Source organism: Pipistrellus kuhlii, unplaced genomic scaffold (assembly GCF_014108245.1).
Source record: "Pipistrellus kuhlii isolate mPipKuh1 unplaced genomic scaffold, mPipKuh1.p scaffold_m20_p_6, whole genome shotgun sequence".
NCBI classification, from domain to species: Eukaryota; Metazoa; Chordata; class Mammalia; order Chiroptera; family Vespertilionidae; genus Pipistrellus; species Pipistrellus kuhlii.
This window is the reverse complement of record NW_023425562.1, coordinates 53,184,086-53,201,580: the sequence shown is the minus strand read 5'-3', so window position 1 is coordinate 53,201,580 and position 17,495 is coordinate 53,184,086. Positions and strand designations below refer to the sequence as shown.

Here is a 17,495-nt window from a genome sequence, read left to right as displayed (position 1 = left end):
GCAGGGGAGTTTTGCTGTGCAAAAAGCACATGGCCACTTTCTATCATCTCCCTGCTGGATCTAGTCCTGCTGTGCATTTAGCCATTCTATGTGCGCACTTGGAGTCTTTGTGAGTTCTTGGAGAAGAAACCGTTTTTTCCCTATTTCTTTTAAACTCCTACAGTGCCTAGCACCAAGGGTTCGGGCATTTAGCGAACATTTATGGAGGCCTGCTCTGTGCCAGGCCCCCGTCCTCTGAGAATGTGAGGGAAGGACAACCAAACAAATGAGTGTAATGAGAACAAGGAGCTGGGGAGGCGGGATGAGTATAGCTAGGAGCTGTGTTCAGGATTTTTAACAACCATGGAGAGAGGTCTGGGGTGTCCGAGGGGGAGGTCAGGGGTGGGAGACTTGAGGCAATACCTATTCCTCAATTGGAATGTAAGTATTTCAGTATTTTAGCACCAGGAAGTGTGGTATCAGTGCATACCAACTGTCTTTGAGTGCAGGGCCTTGAGTACTGTGTCCAACACCACGCATGTGGTGGTTGTGGGTGTGCACAGTGGAGCACGTAGGAGATATTCCATGATCCTTCCTGAGTGGTCTCTGTCCTGATGCTTCCTCTGCCCTCCTCAGTGACTTCTCTTCCCAACTTTCTCCATAGGGTTGGGCCAGACACTGTCGAGTGCCCCACAGCCCCAGGCCTTGCCCACAGCAGGTGAGGATGAAGGGGAGAAGCTGGAGGGCAAGCAGGTGGTCCTCATCGATAGCTCCTACCTATGCCAGTTCTGCCCCAGCAAGTTCAGCACTTACTTCCAGCTCAAGTCCCACATGACCCAGCATAAGAATGAGCAGGTAGGTGCGAGTGGGCACAGGGTGGGGGGGGGGGGGGAGGTCGGAGGCTACTTCCATCCTGGTCATGAGCCTTGGCTGGGGCTGGGGTCTTGAACATGGACTACAAAGGGGTCAGGGGTGGGCCTCATTTAGTCTGAGCTACTGTCTAACCAGGATGGGGCTAAACTTTCCCCTCTATTCTGCTCACGTGGGGCCAGCTTACTGGGCCATTATGGTGCTGAGGGAGGAAGCGCACCTCTCAAGGATCATATAATGAAGGAATCAGAGACAGGAAAAGTTCTTAATACCCTGCAAAAATCAAATGTCTGTGGGGATTTAGGACTACAGTCTTTTTTCTTTTAATTGAGATATAATTTACATACCATAAAATTCACCCTTTTAAACGTGTACAGGTCAGTGGTTTTTAATATATTCATAGGTTGTTCAGCCATCAGTACTAATTCCAGAATATTTTCATCACCCCAAACAGAAACCCTGTACCTCTTAGCAATCACCCCGCCCCCAGACCCTGGTAATCACTCATCTAGTTTCTCTCTATGGATTTGCCTATACATGTAATATAAATGGAATCATATAGTATGTGGCCTTTTGAGATACTGTTTTTAAGGTTTATCTACGTTGTAGCATGTACCAGTACTTTATTTCTCTTTATGGTAGAATAATATTCTATTATATGGATATAGCATATTTTGTTTATCCTTTCATTGGGCAATGGACATTTGGATTATTTCTATTTTTTGGCTTTTGTGAATAATGCTGTTATGGACATACATGTACACATTTTTATATGAACACTAGAGGCCCAGTACATGAATTTGTGCACAGATGGGGTCTGGCCAGCCCTATCCCAATCAGGCTGATCAGGGCTAGCTGGCTGGGGGAAGGGGCTGTGGGATGGACTGGCGGGCCCCACCCCCTATTTAGGGGGTGGTTGGGGGGAGGGTCCAAGGGCGATTGGCTGGTGGGCCCCCACCCCTGACTAGGGTGGGGGCCTGATAGGGGGTGGGGCAGTTGTGGGGAGGGATTGTCGGCTGGCCAGCCCCACCCCCGAATGGGGGAGCAGTTGGGGGCCAGCGGCCTGGGGGAGGGGCCATGGGTGGCTGGCCAGCTGGCTCTGCCCCTGATCAGCGTGGGAGGACCAATCAGGGGTAGGGCTGGTTCGGGGAAGGGGCTGCAGGAGGTTGGTTGGCCGGTCTACCTGGCTTCCTTTTGGGATAGGGGGGATGATCAGGGGTTGGGCCAGCCAGGAGGAGTGGCCACAGCCCAATTGGGGGCGGCCTGGCCCAGGGGAAAGGTCTCTGGGGATTTGGCTGGCCACCCCCTCCCCCCTTGATCGGGGTAGAAGATGCCAATCAGGGGTGGGCTGGCCAGTGGGAGGGGCTGAGGGGGTTGGCCACTGGCTAATCCTCAATCGGGTGGTTTGGTGGCCGAATGGGCATCATAGTGACCGGTTGTTAAGGCATTCCAGTCGCTGGCTATTTATATATATAGATATGTTTTCAGTTGGGCTTGGGTATAAGCCTAGAAGTGAAATTGCTGGGTTACTTGGTAATTCTTTTCTAGTTTTTTTTTTTAATGTTTTTTAAAATTTTTATTTATTTATTTTTTTAAATTTTATTTCAGAGAAAGGAAGGGAGAGGAAGAGAGAATCATTGATCGGTTGCCTCCTGCATGCCACCTACTGGGGATCAAGTCTGCAACCTGGGCATGTGCCTTGACCGGGAATCAAACTGTGTCCTCAGGGTACATAGGTCAACTACTGAACCTCGTTGCTTGGCAGAACAGACTATTTTATCCCACAGAGCTCTCCCTGGTGTTGCTCCTTATTAGACATCCTTCTCCTCCCCAACATACTTAACCTCCGGAACCACTGACCGGTTCTCTATGTCTCTATAAGTTCATCAGTTTGAGAATGTTGTATAAATAGAGTCAGACAGTATGTGACCTTTTGAGATTGGCTTTTTTTTGACTCAGCATAAATTCTCTTGAGATTTGTGCTATTTTTTTAACCTAATTTTATATTTGAGTATTTTCTCATGTCACTATTATTTTTTTGAAGGACAGTTCTTATTACTTTTATGTACAGAAAACCCAGCAGTGTGCAGATAGCCAGTTTGGTGGCCAGTTTTTTTAGCCTTTGCCATTTCCAGCTTGGCAATGGTAGCCTCTGACTTGGACCCAGGACCTTGCCTCCCCTTAGAACAGAAAGCTCCCACCAGCTTAGCCAGAGCTCCTTTTTCTTCCAGGTTAACTTGTGTGAAGGCAGCAGTGGTGCAGGTTCCTGTGGCTGAGACGCCAGCCTGGCTTCCCCTTGCCCATGCAGTGGGAACCCCGTCTGCCAGCACAGGGTGGGCGGAAGACCACAGCTGGATGGGATCACACTGTGTGTGGTCACCCCCAGCTGGGCCTTCCTGTTCTCTTTCTGCAGGGTGGTAACGGTGTCACTCCCTGCCAGGATAGGTGGCCTCTTGGTGGGGACATCCCCTTTGCTGGCTGCTTTTCTCTCAGCTAAGCCAACAGCCTCCTCTTCTCTTGCTTTGTCTCTGGTCTGTACCTGTGGGCCAGCTTCAGCGGTTGAGTGGCTGTTTGGTGATCCAAGGCCTGAGTGAACTAGCTAATAGCACTTTCAGATGCTCATAGAGAATAGCCCTTTGCTGCTGCAGCCGAATGTAGCTGGACCATTTGACAAAGCAGGTGAGGTCCCTTTTGGGCTTGATGTCCTGTCCAATTTGAAAATTCTTGGGCCTTTTCTCAAACAGGGGATTGACCTTCTTGGCCTCCTGCTTCTTCATGACCACAGGGGCCGGAGCCACCTTCTTCCCCTTAGCCTTCTTTTCTTTCTGCATTTTGGGCTACAGGAAAAGAGAGGAAGAAAAGGAAATGGTGGAAAATATGTAGCTCATGTCACTATTTTTAAACACATAGTTTAATGGCTACATTTTTTAAATTCCCCTATAGGTAAACATTTATCTGAGTTTTGCTATTATAAACAAAACCATGGTAGGATCATTGTAATCAAGTATTTGTTCACATCTCTGACTTTTTTCTTATGATAGATTCCTAGCGAGGATGGGGGTTGATGGAAGTTAGTTAGGGTATCCTTGATGACAAATCACAGAAACATTTTATTCAAACTGGCTTAAACAGTTAGGAAGTTTGTCATCTCATTTAATAAGAAAACCCAAGGTTCAGCAGTTCCAGGCCTGAAACAGTCAGTTGACAGGACTCTGTTTTTCAGCTCATCTCCACCATCTCTACCATGTGGTCCTGTTCTCTATTGATGGCTCACCTGTGGTCCTGGGATAGTGGCCATTCTTTCTAGGTCCAGTTACAGTCTTGTCTATGTGCAAAAAGGGTCCATTTTTTTCTGTGTCTTTAAAAAAAAATGTCTTTATTGATTTTAGAGAAAGGAAGAGAGAGGGAAAGAGAGATAGAAACATCAATGATGAGAGAGAATCGTTGATTGGCTGCCTTCTGCACACTCCCCACTTGGGATCCAACCCGCAACCTGGGTGTGTGCAAGAGGCAGCTGATCGATGATTCTCTCTCATCAGTGTTTCTAACTCTCTATCCCTCTCCTTTCCTCTCTGTAAAAAATCAATAAAATATATTTTAAAAAGAAAGAAAGAAAGAAAGGAGTCATATGGCTGACACTAGATGCAAGGGAAACAGGGATATGGAATCAAATGTTTTTTGTATTTTTTTTTTTAAGAGAGAGGAAGGGGCCCTAGCTGGTTTGGCTCAGTGGATAGAGTATTGGCCTGGGGACTAAAGGGCACATTCCTGGGTTTCAGCCTCAGACCCCACTAGGGGATGTGCAGGAGGCAGCCAATCAATGATTCTCTCATCATTGGTGTTTCTATCTCTCCCTCTCTCTTCCTCTCTAAAAACAATAAAAAAAAATATTTTAAAAAGAGAGAGAGAGGAAGGGGGAAAGAGAGAGAAACATCGATTGGTTGCTTCCCACATGTGTCCCGACCTGGAATCGAATTCACAACCTGGATGTATGCCCTGACTGGGAATCAAACCCACCACCTTTTGGTGTACAGGATGATGCTCCAACCAACTAAGCCACACCAGCCTTTAACTGAGCATGTTCCACTCTGAGCAAATCATGGTTCACTTTGTTAGGAAGAAAGAGCTCGTGTGCCTGGCCGGTGTGGTTCAGTGGTTGAAGGTTAACCCATAAACCAGGAGGCCATGGTTCAAAAGGAGTTTGTGGAATTGTTTAGGCAACCAGGAGTGTGTTCCACTTGTCAAAGTATAATTTTCAAAATGTTAAAAACATGACTCTCATGTAAATAACATAATGAATATGATTCAGAATTTTATGGAACTCATTAATGAGGGAACTGGAAAAATGAGAAAGTCAGTTCAAAAGAAGCTATGAGACATTAATATTTATACCTATATAGTACTATCAGGGGAAAAAGGAATATTGAAATGAGATTGCTACACCTGAAACCTATATAATCCTATTAACCAATATCACCCTAATAAATTTAATTTTTTTAAAAAGGGTTGCTAAGATAGATACAAATCTGGTTAATGTCCTACAGGGCATTATCCTTTCTACCTGACAAAAGCCATTTAAATCAGATCAGTTTTGAAAAGGTTAATATTTAGTTTTAGAGTCTGGATTCTAATCAGTGGTAAATAGTCAAAACAATGTGCATTCCCCTAGAGATGACCGTAGGTAGACTTGTTAGAAGCAGTTCTCAAAGTGAGGTCTCTGGACAAGCATCACCAGGTACTTGTTAGGAAGCACATGTTCAGGCCACCAGACCTGCTCAATCACTCTGGGGGTGCGCCCAGCAATCTGTTAGTCATGTGTGCTCAAGTTGGGGAGCCACTACTCCAGTATGAGATTGGAAGGCCACAGTGTCATCTTTTTACTGTATTTCCAGAGCCTGAGAAAAGGGTAGTGTGGTCATTATGACTGGCTGAGAGGAGAGGACCCTCCAATCAAAATAAAAGCAGGGGCGTAGAGTCATTCGCCAGCAGTGTTCCAGGTGGATGCCGCAGGGCAGGGGGGAAGCAGTGAAGGCAGCTCTCCGGCCTCCCCTTTAACCTGCTCCATGTCTACCATCAAGGTGTACAAGTGTGTGGTCAAAAGCTGCGCTCAGACGTTCCCGAAGCTCGACACATTTCTGGAGCACATCAAGAGCCACCAGGAGGAGCTGAGCTACCGCTGCCACCTCTGCAGCAAGGACTTCCCCTCCCTGTATGACCTGGGCGTGCACCAGTACTCCCACAGCCTCCTGCCGCAGCACAGCCCCAAGAAGGACAGCACGGTCTACAAGTATGTGTCTGCCACTTCCTCGCCCACAGGACTCTCAGACACCTCAGAGGGGAAACTGAGTCTCTGGGTTCAGGGCCAGTCTGGCAGAGTGGGTTTTGGGACTTAACACTGGTAGGGGAAAAGATGCTGGTTCTCCTTATAGCATTTTTTAACTTGGAAGGCATCGGTCCTTTAAAAAAAAAAAAAAAAAAAAAAAAAAAAAGAGGAAGCCAGTCTTTCCTTGTTACAGTAGAAAAAGAATTCGATTTTTTTCTATACTAAAAATATTGTCAAAATATTATTTTGTCTGACAATATACAAAATTTAGGTTACATTTGGAATGGTATACAGATTCTTAGAATGAAAAAACAAATTAATAAGCACATTTGAAAGCAAAAACCATAAAAATAAGATTCTATTTTTTTAAATCTGTATATATAAAGGGCCAGAGTCCGCAATGACCGGGAAGTCAGTGCTCGGTTGCCATGGCGACCCAGCACCTACAGCTGAGGGGACTGCGCATTAGGCCCTGAGAGAGGCCTGCAGAGAGAGAGGCAGGGTCTGATCTGCAGCCTCAGTGGCAGCTGTTGATCAGCCGCTGCCTCTCTCTTTCTCTCCCAGCTTCATCAGCAGCTTGCCTGTTTCTCTCTAGATCTCCATGGGGCTGCTGATCAGCCCCGCCTCTTTGATCAGGTCCAGAGATAGGCCTGGAGACGCTGACTGCATAGAAACCAACCAATCAGAACCAAATCTGGGTGAAGTGCCAGGAGCCAGTGGCTGCCTAGGAGGCAGAGCTTTTGACACTGACTGTCATAGAAACTGACCAATCAGAACCTAATCTGGGTGAACTATGAAGGCAGAACCTAAGGTGGAGGCTGAGGAGGGGTTTTAAGGGCAACAGCTATTTGGTGTAAGGTGTAAGAAAGCGGTTCAATTTTTTAATGACCGCTTTGGCAGTTTAGTGCATATGGCTGGCTATCAGTCCAGATATAGGGATTATGTGTTTTTGTCTGCCAAGAGCATCTCCTCCTGCTGAAAAAGGCTCTTCCCCCCCCCCCCGCCCCCCATTTAAGCAATCCTATCCTATATAATCTATGCTAATAAAAGGGTAACATGCTAATTAGACAGGGTCAACCGGCCATCTTCTAGAGTCTGACTTCCTTCCAGACAAAGCCATGATGATGGGGGCCAGCAGGGAAGGACACTTAGGGATCATGAGGTAGGCAGAGGCAGTTAGGGGTGAAATCAGGCCAGCAGGGGAGGTCAGTTGGAGGCGAGATCAGGTCGGCAGTGGAGGGCAGTTAGAGGTGATCAGGCAGGCAGAGCCAATTCGGGGTGAGATCAGGCAGGCAGAGGAGGGCAGTTGGGGGTGAGATCAGGCAGGCAGGGGAGGGCAGTTGGGGGTGAGATCAGGCCAGCCGGGCAGTGCAGATAGGGATGATCAGGCAGGCAGGCAGGTGAGCGGTTAGAAGCCAGCGGTCCCAGATTGTGAGAGGGATGTCCCCCAAAGGGTCCCCGATTGGAGAGGGTGCAGGCTGGGCTGAGGGAACCCCCTCCTCCCTGTGCATGAATTTCATGCACTGGGCCACTAGTAATATATAAAATTTAGGTTAAAGTTGAAGCTATGTGCTGATTCTTAGAATGAACAAGGAATGCTTCAAGTGTAGATTTGATTTGGGGTTATTTTTTCTGACTGTCCTTTACATCACCTTAGTTTTCTGTTACAGTCATAAAAGAGAGCTCCTTTGGCAGAAATGATGGAAACCTCTCAGTTTTGCCATATGCTTTTAATCCTTAGATCCTCAAATCATTCTCTTTGGAGCTATCATTCCTTGATTAGCCTTTGAGTTTCTTTTCAGTTGTTTTCTGGCTCCTCCTCTAGATTCTCCTTTATTGGTGGGGTTATTTGCAGATATCCAGTATTTCTTTTCTAACTTTGTAAAATACTCCATTTTTGCCCTGCAGTTATCTTGCTGTGCATTTGTCCTGTGTTGCTGTCTCACAATGCTCAGCAAATATGTGGGAATAGATCTCAGTGAAAACAAGGACTTGTTTGAGAATGACTCCTTCTAGTCATTGGTGAAGGTTTTCATGTTAAATGGCTTTTGCTTCTTTGTTCAAAATTGTACCTGCAAGGTCCTGGCCAGTTTTGCTCAATGGTTAGAGTTTTGGCCCAAGGACTGAAAAATCATGGGTTCAATTCCCAGTCAAGGGCATGCACCTTGATTGCAGGTTCCCCAGCCCTGGTAGGGGTGTGTCGAGGAGGCAACCAACTGATATGTCTCCCTCACGTCAATGGTTCTCTCTCTCTTTCTTTCAGAGTCTCTCTCTCTCTCCCTTTTCCACTCTCTCTAGAAATCAGTGGGAAATATATCTTCGGGTGAGGATTAAAACAAAACCAATATTGTACCTGCAGGGATTTGGCTAATGATCTCTGTTAGGGGGCCCTGCTGTAATTCCTGGGTGAACTTCTGAGGTTCAGAGACAAGTAAACATAGACTTTGAGTTTAGAATGCATGGGCTGCTTAGGGAGACAAATGTATAAATATTTTTACCATATATTGTGATAAAGTGCTATTATATATATATATATATACTAGGGGCCCAGTACATGAATTTGTGCACCTGGAAAGGAACTGTGGGCACATCCTCCGTGCCCCCGCCCAGCCCCTCCCGCCTCGGCCACGGTTCCCTGTCTGCCAACAGCCCTACCTCCACCACAACCACTCCCACATGCTGACAGCACCGGCCCCGCTTGCTCCCGAGAGAAGGTGTACCAGAGCAATGGTATCTGAGCTGGGTTTTGAAGGATGAGTAGGAGTTTGCCAGGTTTGCAGTGGGTCGGGTGGAGTGCATTCCTAGGAGGAAGATTAACAAATGTAGAGATATGAAAATTAGCAAGTGGTTTGGAATGACTGTTGTCTCCTAATGTTGGCCCTGGGGGAGTGGAGAAGCTGATTCTTGGACCTGCTGGGTGAGTCCAGCCCCCCTCTCCCCCCCACCTTACTCTCACTTCTGCTCCTTCCTATTTAGATGTGTCAAATGTGTCAACAAATACTCTACCCCTGAGGCCCTGGAGCACCACCTACAGACCGCCACCCACAACTTCCCCTGCCCGCACTGCCAAAAGGTGGGTATCCCTGCGATAGCAGGGGCAGCAGGTGGTGGAGTGAAAACTCCACTGTTTCCTTGTCCCCTTCTCCCCCCTAACCCCATGAAGGCAAAGCTTGGAGTTGTCTCCTCAGATGACACTTCATTTTGAAGAGTAAGAGCTCTGCCTGGCCTCTTTCCCATCAGACACCACCCATGGCCGTCTGGTGCTGCTGCTGGGCTGACAAGGGGTGAGGCCTGCCCTCGGCCCAGGCCCAGTGTCTGAACAGGGGCCACCAGTTTCCTGATGTGTTATTATCCTTGTTATTTATTTTTAATTTTTAAAAAGTATATTTGTATTGATTTCAGAGAGGAAGGGCGAGGGAAATAGAGATAGAAACATCAATAATGAGAGAGAATCACTGATCACCTGCCTTTTGTATGCTCCCTACTGGTAATGTAACCTGCAACCTAGGCTTGTGCCCTGGCCAGGAATCGAACAGTGACCTCCTGGTTCATAGGTCTACACTCAACTACTAAGCCACACCTTGTTATTTCTTTTTAGCAAATCTGGAAAGTCTCATTGAAGCCTATCCCTTAATATCATCAAATATCCAGGCTGTGTTCCAATTGTATAAAAAATATAATTTTTGTGAAGTTTGTTTGTTTGTATCAGGTCTGCATATTGCAGTTCGTTGATAGGACCAAAGTTTCTTTTAATACAGAGCTTTCCCACACCATTGCTCCTTTTGTTTCCCTTTCCATTTATTTGTTGAAGAAACGAGGCACCCGGTCCTGTGGAGTTTCCTGAAGTCCCGATTTTGCTGATTGCATCCCCCTGGTGCATTTAACTTGTTTCTTTGTTCTACTCATTTCCTTACAACCTGACATGGCAGATTTTCCAGCACAGCCTGGTTTCATTTCAGCCTCATTGTAGATGTTTCTAATTATATAATCTAATTTTGAACTTCAGAATTTGTGGTTCAAGTAATAGATATGAATCAAGCAAGAACCATGGGCCAGATACTGTTCCGAACATTTTATCTGAGTTGAGTCATTTAACCCTAGGAGGTAGGCACAGAAAGGTCGCCCAACAAGGAAATGGTAGGGCTAATAAGTACTGGGTAGTTGGGTCTGTGCCTCAATATATCAAATGAATGGGGGGGAAATGAACAAATGCCTAACCTATATCTGGGAGGAAGGAGATTTTGGTTTCTATGTTTTCTGGCTTTTTATTATCTTTTCATTAATTTCTTTAGTTGTTTGTTCATTTTATTCATTTATTCTTTTACTTGTGAGTCAGTTGACTCAGGCCCTATGCTGGGGAATGAAAGCTCCTTTCTGTCCTCTTAGAGATCCCATATAAGCAAAGGGCTGTAATTCAGTGGGTTAAATGCTGACTTTAAAAATGTAGATATAGCTGAAACCGGTTTCGCTCAGTGGATAGAGCATTGGCCTGCGGACTGAAAGGTCCCGGGTTCGATTCAGCAGATCGGTGTTTCTCTCTCATCGATGTTTCTGACTTTCTATCCCTCTCCCTTCCTCTCTGTAAAATATCAATAAAATATATTTAAAAATGTAGATGTATATTCAAGGGCGGAATTTGCTTTGCCTGGTGTGACAATGCGGAGTCAGGCCTTCAAGAAGCAATGACATCTGAGTTGGGCCTTGAAGGATGAGTAGGAGTTTGTCAGAGTAAGAGAGAAAGGCCCTCTAGGTAGAAAAAAAGACCTGTATGCTCTGAGCAAACATGTTTTGACTGGACTTTGGGGGAGTGGTAGGAACCATGATGTTCTAAGGGCTGTGCCTGGCAGTGTGGGCTCTGCCCGGGGTGAGCAGAAAAGGAGTTATTTCCCTAAGGAAAAGCTGGAAATGTGGGGGAGCTGAGGCGGTGGCAAGGGCTAGGGAGTCAGACTTGAAACTGATTTCTTTCTTCTGTCAGGTGTTTCCTTGCGAACGCTACCTTCGGCGTCACCTGCCCACACATGGCAGCGGAGGCAGGTTCAAGTGCCAGGTGTGTAAGAAGTTCTTCCGGCGGGAGCACTACCTCAAACTGCATGCTCACATCCACTCAGGTGGGTACCCAGCTCCCCTCCATCTCCCCACCCCCCAGCCCCTCTTTGTTCTCCTTCTCGTCCCTATCCGGCTTTCCTCCTCATCTCTCTTTAGCTCCTGTATCTGCCTTCTGCCCCCTTTCCCTCCTGTCTCCTTCTTGCCCCCCTCCGCCCTCCCCCCACCTGCCCACCAACACTAGAGCCGAGATTGCCACTCAGGGGGAAGCTGGTGCGTGTTCTTTCCTCTCTGCCCCTGGAGAGTCAGTCCCTCAGACTATGGAGAGCCCTGGGGTGGGGGGTGGGGGGCGGGACGCTTTTCTCACCATTAAATTAGCACTCGAACCTGGACAAAACCCCCTCTCCTTGTTCCCCAGTGGAGACCCATTGGCTTTTTTTTTTTTTTTTTAAATCATTACAATTTTTTTAAAAATATATTTTATTGATTTTGTACAGAGAGGAAGGGAGAGAGATAGAGAGTTAGAAACATTGATGAAAGAGAGTCATCAATCAGCTGCCTCTTGCACACCCCCTACTGGGGATATGCCCGCAACCAAGGTACATGCCCTTGACCGGAATCGAACCCGGGGCCCTTCAGTCCCCAAGCCGACGCCCTATCCATTGAGCCAAACCTGTCTCGGCAAATCATTACAATTTTTATTAGTTGGAAAATTCTGGGGGTTTTTTATTGAAGAGGATCAAAAGATTGAGAAAACCTTAGAAGAAAGTCCTCAACAATACCACAACATATATAATGAAAATGAACCTCCCTCACCTCAGATGGACAAGCCAAATGTTTCTCAATTCTTCTTTTTTGCTATGACCTAGGGTAAAATATACATTTTTTTTTTATTGCAACTCAGGAAACACATCTATATACATAGAATATATTGAAACAAAAGTTTCACGAAGCATTATTTTCTCTTCTATTCTGTTTAATTTTTGTTGTTAAAATAACACTAACAGCCGAAAGCGTCGGCCTGTGGACTGAAAGGTCCCAGGTTCGATTCCCGTCAAGGACATGTACCTTAGTTGCAGGCACATCCACAGTAGGGGGTGTGCAAGAGGCAGATGATCGATGATTCTCTCTCATCGATGTCTCTAACTCTCTATCCCTCTCTCTTCCTCTCTGTAAAGAAATCAATAAAATATGTTTTTAAAAAATAAAAATAAAAAATAACCACCAACAGCTTGTGACTCCTAGTTTGCAGTTTGAAAAATACTCTTACCAAAAGCAACAACTCCTCAAAGACAACAGCTATTAGTGGCATGCCTGCATCATTCTAGTTTTATTTTACATCTATATAAAGTACTTGCTTACGTCTCTACAATTGAGCACATACTAAAATTCTATTATGTACCTTTTTTTCTTCACTTATTATACCTTGAATTCTACCTTTTTCTCAGCTTCATAGTATTTCTCTATATTTACCATCTTTTATTTAACCAGTTTCCTATGGATAGACACTTAAATTATTTTTTAGCTGTTTGTTTGTATACACAGTGCTATGTGGACCCTTAGCAAGCTTTTGGTAGTATATCTGTAGTGTATATTCCTAAAGAGAAAGTGCGAGGTTAAAATGTATTTGCAGCACTAAGTTTCAGTTTGGAATGCTGAAAACGTTCAGGAGATGAAGATTATTGTACAACAGTGTGAATGCCACTGAACTGTACACTTAAAAGGTAGTTAACATGATAAATTTTATGTTAGGTATATTTTACAGTAAAAAAAGAAACAAGATAAATATATGCATTAATAGTTTTGATAGGTATTACCAAATTAGTCTCTTTTTAAAAAAATATTTTTAAATATTTTATTGATTTTTTTTTTTTAGAGAGAGAAAGGGAAAGGGAGAGGGAGAGAGAGAAACATCAATGAGAGAGAAACATTGATCAGCTGCCTCCTGCACACTCCCTACTGGGGATGTGCCTGCAACCAAGGTACATGCCCTTGACAGGAATTGAACCTGGAACATTTCAGTCTGCAGGCCAACACTCTATCCACTGATCCAAATGGGTCAGGGCCCAAATGATTTTAAATTTTTATTACTCATCCCTGGCTGGTGTGGCTCAATTGGTTGGAATGTCATCGCATACATTGAAAAGTCACAGGTTCGCCCTAGCCAGTTTAGCTCAGTGTATACGTAGGGGTGTTGAACTCAATCAGAGAAGGGGCCAAAATCTAAAATCCAGCCTAAATCGCGGGCCGAATGGTTTACTGAACAGTCATAAACTGTCATTGTGATGGAAACGCAGCGGAGTGCAGTGATGACAGCGCGGTGCGGGCCACATTGCAAGGCCTGGCGGGCGGATTTGGCCCGCGGGCCTTGTGTTTGACACATGTGGAGAGCATCAGCCTGCAGACTCAAGGGTCCTGACTTCGATTTCAGTTGGGGGCACTTGCCCAGGTTTCAGGTTCAGTCCCCAGCAGGGGGTGTGCAGGAGGCAGCCAATCAATGGTTCCCTCTCATCATTGGTGTTTCTATCTCTCTCTTCCTCTCCCTTTCTCTCTGAAATTAATAAAAGTATATTAAAAAAAGAAAAGAAAAGCCACAGGTTCAATTCCCTGTCAGGGCACAAACCCAGGTTGTGGGTTCCATCCCCGGTTGGGGTGCATATGTGAGGCAACCGATAGATGTTTCTCCCTCTCCCTCCCTCACCCTTCCTCTTTTTCTAAAATAAATAAAAACATATTTTTGGGTAAGGATTAAAAGAAAGTATTATTATTCAGCTGAAACCAGTTTGGCTCAGTGGATAGAGTGTCGACCTGCAGACTGAAAGGTACTAGGTTCAATTCCATTCAAGGGCATGTACCTTGGTTGTGGGCACATCCCCAGTGGGGGGTATGCAGGAGGCAGCTGATCGATGTTTCTTTCTCATCAATGTTTCTAGCTCTCTATCCCTCTTCCTTCCTCTCTGTAAAAAAATCAATAAAATATATATTTTTAAAAAAGGAAGTATTATTCAAAAGTAATACATGCTTACTTGTATGCATGCATATAAACATAACCAATGGACACAGACAATAGGGAGATGAGGGCCTGTGTTGGGAGGTGGGAGCTGTTGGGAGAGGTCAATGGAGTAAAAGGAAGACATATGTAATACTTTCAACAATAAAGAATTTTTTAAAAAGTGATACATGCTTATTGTAAATATGAAAGTAGTGTAGAAGTACATAAAATCAAATGTTAAATTCCTCCTTCAAATCCTAATTGCTACAGATTGTACCCTCTCCAACTGTTCTTCCTGCATATTTTGTGTACATACAACACATATAGCTTGGGCTTTTTTTTGAGTGTGAGGATTATATTTTTTTCTTACAAAAATGGGACTATATTAGGCTGTGCAATAGCTTTCTTTTCCCCTTAGCAATATGTCTTAGGAGATCTTTCCAGATCAAGAAACATGGGTGTAACTTAATCTTTTTAATAACTGCAGAACATTCCATTGTAAGGACCAGAATTTCCTTAATCACTGGATGGGTGGATGGCATTTTTCAAAAGTAATTTACTCATTCCAGAGGGAGAACAGAGAGGAAATAGTGGCAGGAAATTAAAACAGCCCAGTAACAGTCCTTTCCTACGGCGTGTTGTGAGCTGCCAGGTGAGAGCTGGTCCCAGCCCCCTTCCTCCCCAGCGGTTCTGCAGCAGGACACTCAGGCTGCACTAAGGTGGGCTCGGGATCATACTGCTGGGCTAGAATCTTAGCTCCCTCCACCTCCAGGTATAGACCATGAACTTCAGTTTTCTCATCCATAGAAAGGGATAATGATAGTACTTACCTCGTGGTTTGGTGTTGCAAGGATCCACTTGGACAAGGTGTACCTCATTTCGGTAAATGACAGGATCACACACTCTGTCACTTGGCTTACCTTTGTCTCATTCTAGACTCTCCCCTTCTTCTTACACCCCACAGCCAATTCACTGGCAAGGGCTGCCAATTCTGCATTCCAACATAGTCTATGCTTGATCTCTTCCCATTTCTTGTACCAGCTCCTTCCTTTCTCCTCCCTCACCCCCTCAGTCTCTCCTCTACATGCAACCAGAGGGAGCCTGAGGAACTCTTCAGTCAGATCCTGTCCCTCCTCTGCTCAGCCCCTCTGTGGCTTCTCATCAGGTTAAGAGCAAAAGCCCAAGTCCTTCCTTGGCCTTCTAGACCATCCCTGGAGGGCCAGGAAGCCTCACTGACCTCATCTTCTGCCTCATTCTCCCTCCCCCTACTCAGTTCCAACCACACTGGCATCTTTGTTGTTCCTCAAACACCCCCTCCTGTCCCTCTGTCTGGGACCCTCGCTTCCAGATTTCCACATATTACCTCAGGTCTCACCTCGACTGTTGCCCATCAGAGTGGCCTTTCCTGACCGCCCCATCTGAAATGGCTCCCTCTTCTTGGCAAAACCAAGTCACAAGGAATGGGATTGGCTATTTTCTCCCAGGCCACCTTCCTAGAGGAGCTGCTGCCCTCTAGTGGGGAACCCCTCCACACCCGTGGCTCAGTGTTCAGACTCTGTCTCATGAGGTCCTCACCCTCTGTGTCTGTGTCTCCTGCAGGTGAGAAGCCCTACAAATGCTCAGTGTGTGAGTCCGCATTCAACCGCAAAGACAAACTGAAGAGACACATGTTGATCCACGAGCCATTCAAGAAATACAAATGCCCCTTCTCGTGAGTAGAGGTTGGCATGGAGGGGGCGTGGGTTTACCCTCTAGTGAGACAGGAAGATGTCAGGTCTGAGGACTGGAGGCCCTCCCTCCTTTTATCCTGTCCTGGGCCCCACCTGCTGGCTTCACCCTGCGCCCTGCTTCTTTGCCCAGCCATTAGGATGGACAAGAGTGTCCTCATGCTCAGGGTTAGCAGAGGGGCCAGCAAGAGTGTCCTGAACTTGTTAAGCACCTCCTGACCAGTGGCTTTGGTTCTAGGACACACACAGGCTGCAGTAAGGAGTTCAACCGGCCAGATAAGCTGAAGGCTCACATCCTCTCCCACTCTGGTAAGTGGCCTGGGACCCCAGGAGGGTCTGGTCGAGCCTAAGCCCCTGAGGGGAGGCCCCCAGACACATCCCGTGAGACTTGTTATTCCCGTCTGGTACGTCCCAGCCAACAAACGTTTGCTCATGTGAGCCATGAACCGGGCTTGTGGTAGGGTCCTTGGGGTGCACAGAGGTGGGGTGCACCCAGGCTGAGGGGGAAGCTGACCTGAGAAGAGATAACTATAAATCAGAGAGGTTTTTGGTGTGACAGAGGTGAGGATCAGATGTAGAGGGAGGCCGTATTCTGACTGGGCCCAAGATAAGGCCAGGAAGTTTCTTTGTTCCCTTGGCAGAGCCGGGTAGCTGGGCTGTGGATCAGGGGTCTCCACAGCAGTCCTTGGTTTTCTGGGGCTTCACAAAGCTTCCCCCTAAGCTATATTCTTTAGTCTAGAATGGGTTTCTCAGCCTTGGCATTATCCATTATTTGGGGCCAGATAACTCGTTGTTGTAGGGGCCATGCTGTGCACTATAGGATGGTCAGTAGCATCCCTGGCCTCTACCCAGGTGTCAGTGGCATCTCTCCACATTTTTGGCAACCAGAAATGTCTCCAGGGGACAAGCCGAAAGTCTCCTGGGAGCTAAAATCACCCTTGGTTAAGAACCAAGGTTTACAGAAAGGATTTTTCTGTGTGTGTGTGTGTGTGCGCGCGCGCGCCGAAACCAGGGAACAGAAAGGATTTAATGGCTAAAGAACGTTTGAAAGCTGTGAGAATAAATCAGGACTTAGAGGCAGGTGGCTTGGGTGTGAGCTCTGGCACTGCCACTTGCCTCAGGCACGTCACTGCCCCTCTCCAAGCCAGGGAGGTTGGGGGCAATGGCTCAGGCTGCGTGTGGGCTGGAGTGACTTCATATGTACGCGGAGGCACCAGTGACTTAGTCAGTGAGTGACTGTTGAGAACCTGCCATGTGTGAGGCACTGAGGGAATCGGGAAGAACCCCACCCCGCCCTCCTGGGGAAGCTTCGATTTAGTAATAGAGATGGAAAATGAACACCAGACAAATTAGTATGTAGCTGCAAAGTATGCTGAGTGCAAAGATGGAGATAAACAGGGTGATGGGGCAGAGAATGAAGAGAGGAGGTGACATGAAAAGAGCCAGCAAATGGCTTCAGGGAAGAGGGGGTGTTGGGGGGGGTGGTCTGAGGTGAGGAAAGGCCAGAGGGAGGCCTGGAGCTCAGAGAACACGGTGTGGGGAAGGAGGGGGTGCTGCTGAG

At 46.4% G+C, this 17,495-nt stretch overlaps 1 protein-coding gene and 1 pseudogene across 3 annotated transcripts in view; one reads left to right on the top strand and one right to left on the bottom strand.

Annotated features, from left to right (window-relative positions):
• ZNF341 (zinc finger protein 341) overlaps positions 1-17,495 on the top strand; it is a 42,246-nt gene that overhangs the window by 22,290 nt on the left and 2,461 nt on the right. For 2 of the 3 annotated variants that reach the window (XM_036417543.2, XM_036417547.2), the window contains 6 exons: positions 644-834; positions 5,928-6,136; positions 9,149-9,245; positions 11,148-11,280; positions 15,807-15,918; positions 16,173-16,243. In XM_036417543.2, coding sequence (XP_036273436.1) covers positions 644-834; positions 5,928-6,136; positions 9,149-9,245; positions 11,148-11,280; positions 15,807-15,918; positions 16,173-16,243 — 813 coding nt within the window. The remainder of the gene's footprint in view (positions 1-643; positions 835-5,927; positions 6,137-9,148; positions 9,246-11,147; positions 11,281-15,806; positions 15,919-16,172; positions 16,244-17,495) is intronic. The other variant, XM_036417546.2, reaches the window with a different exon arrangement.
• Positions 2,865-3,735, bottom strand: LOC118707809 (annotated as a pseudogene).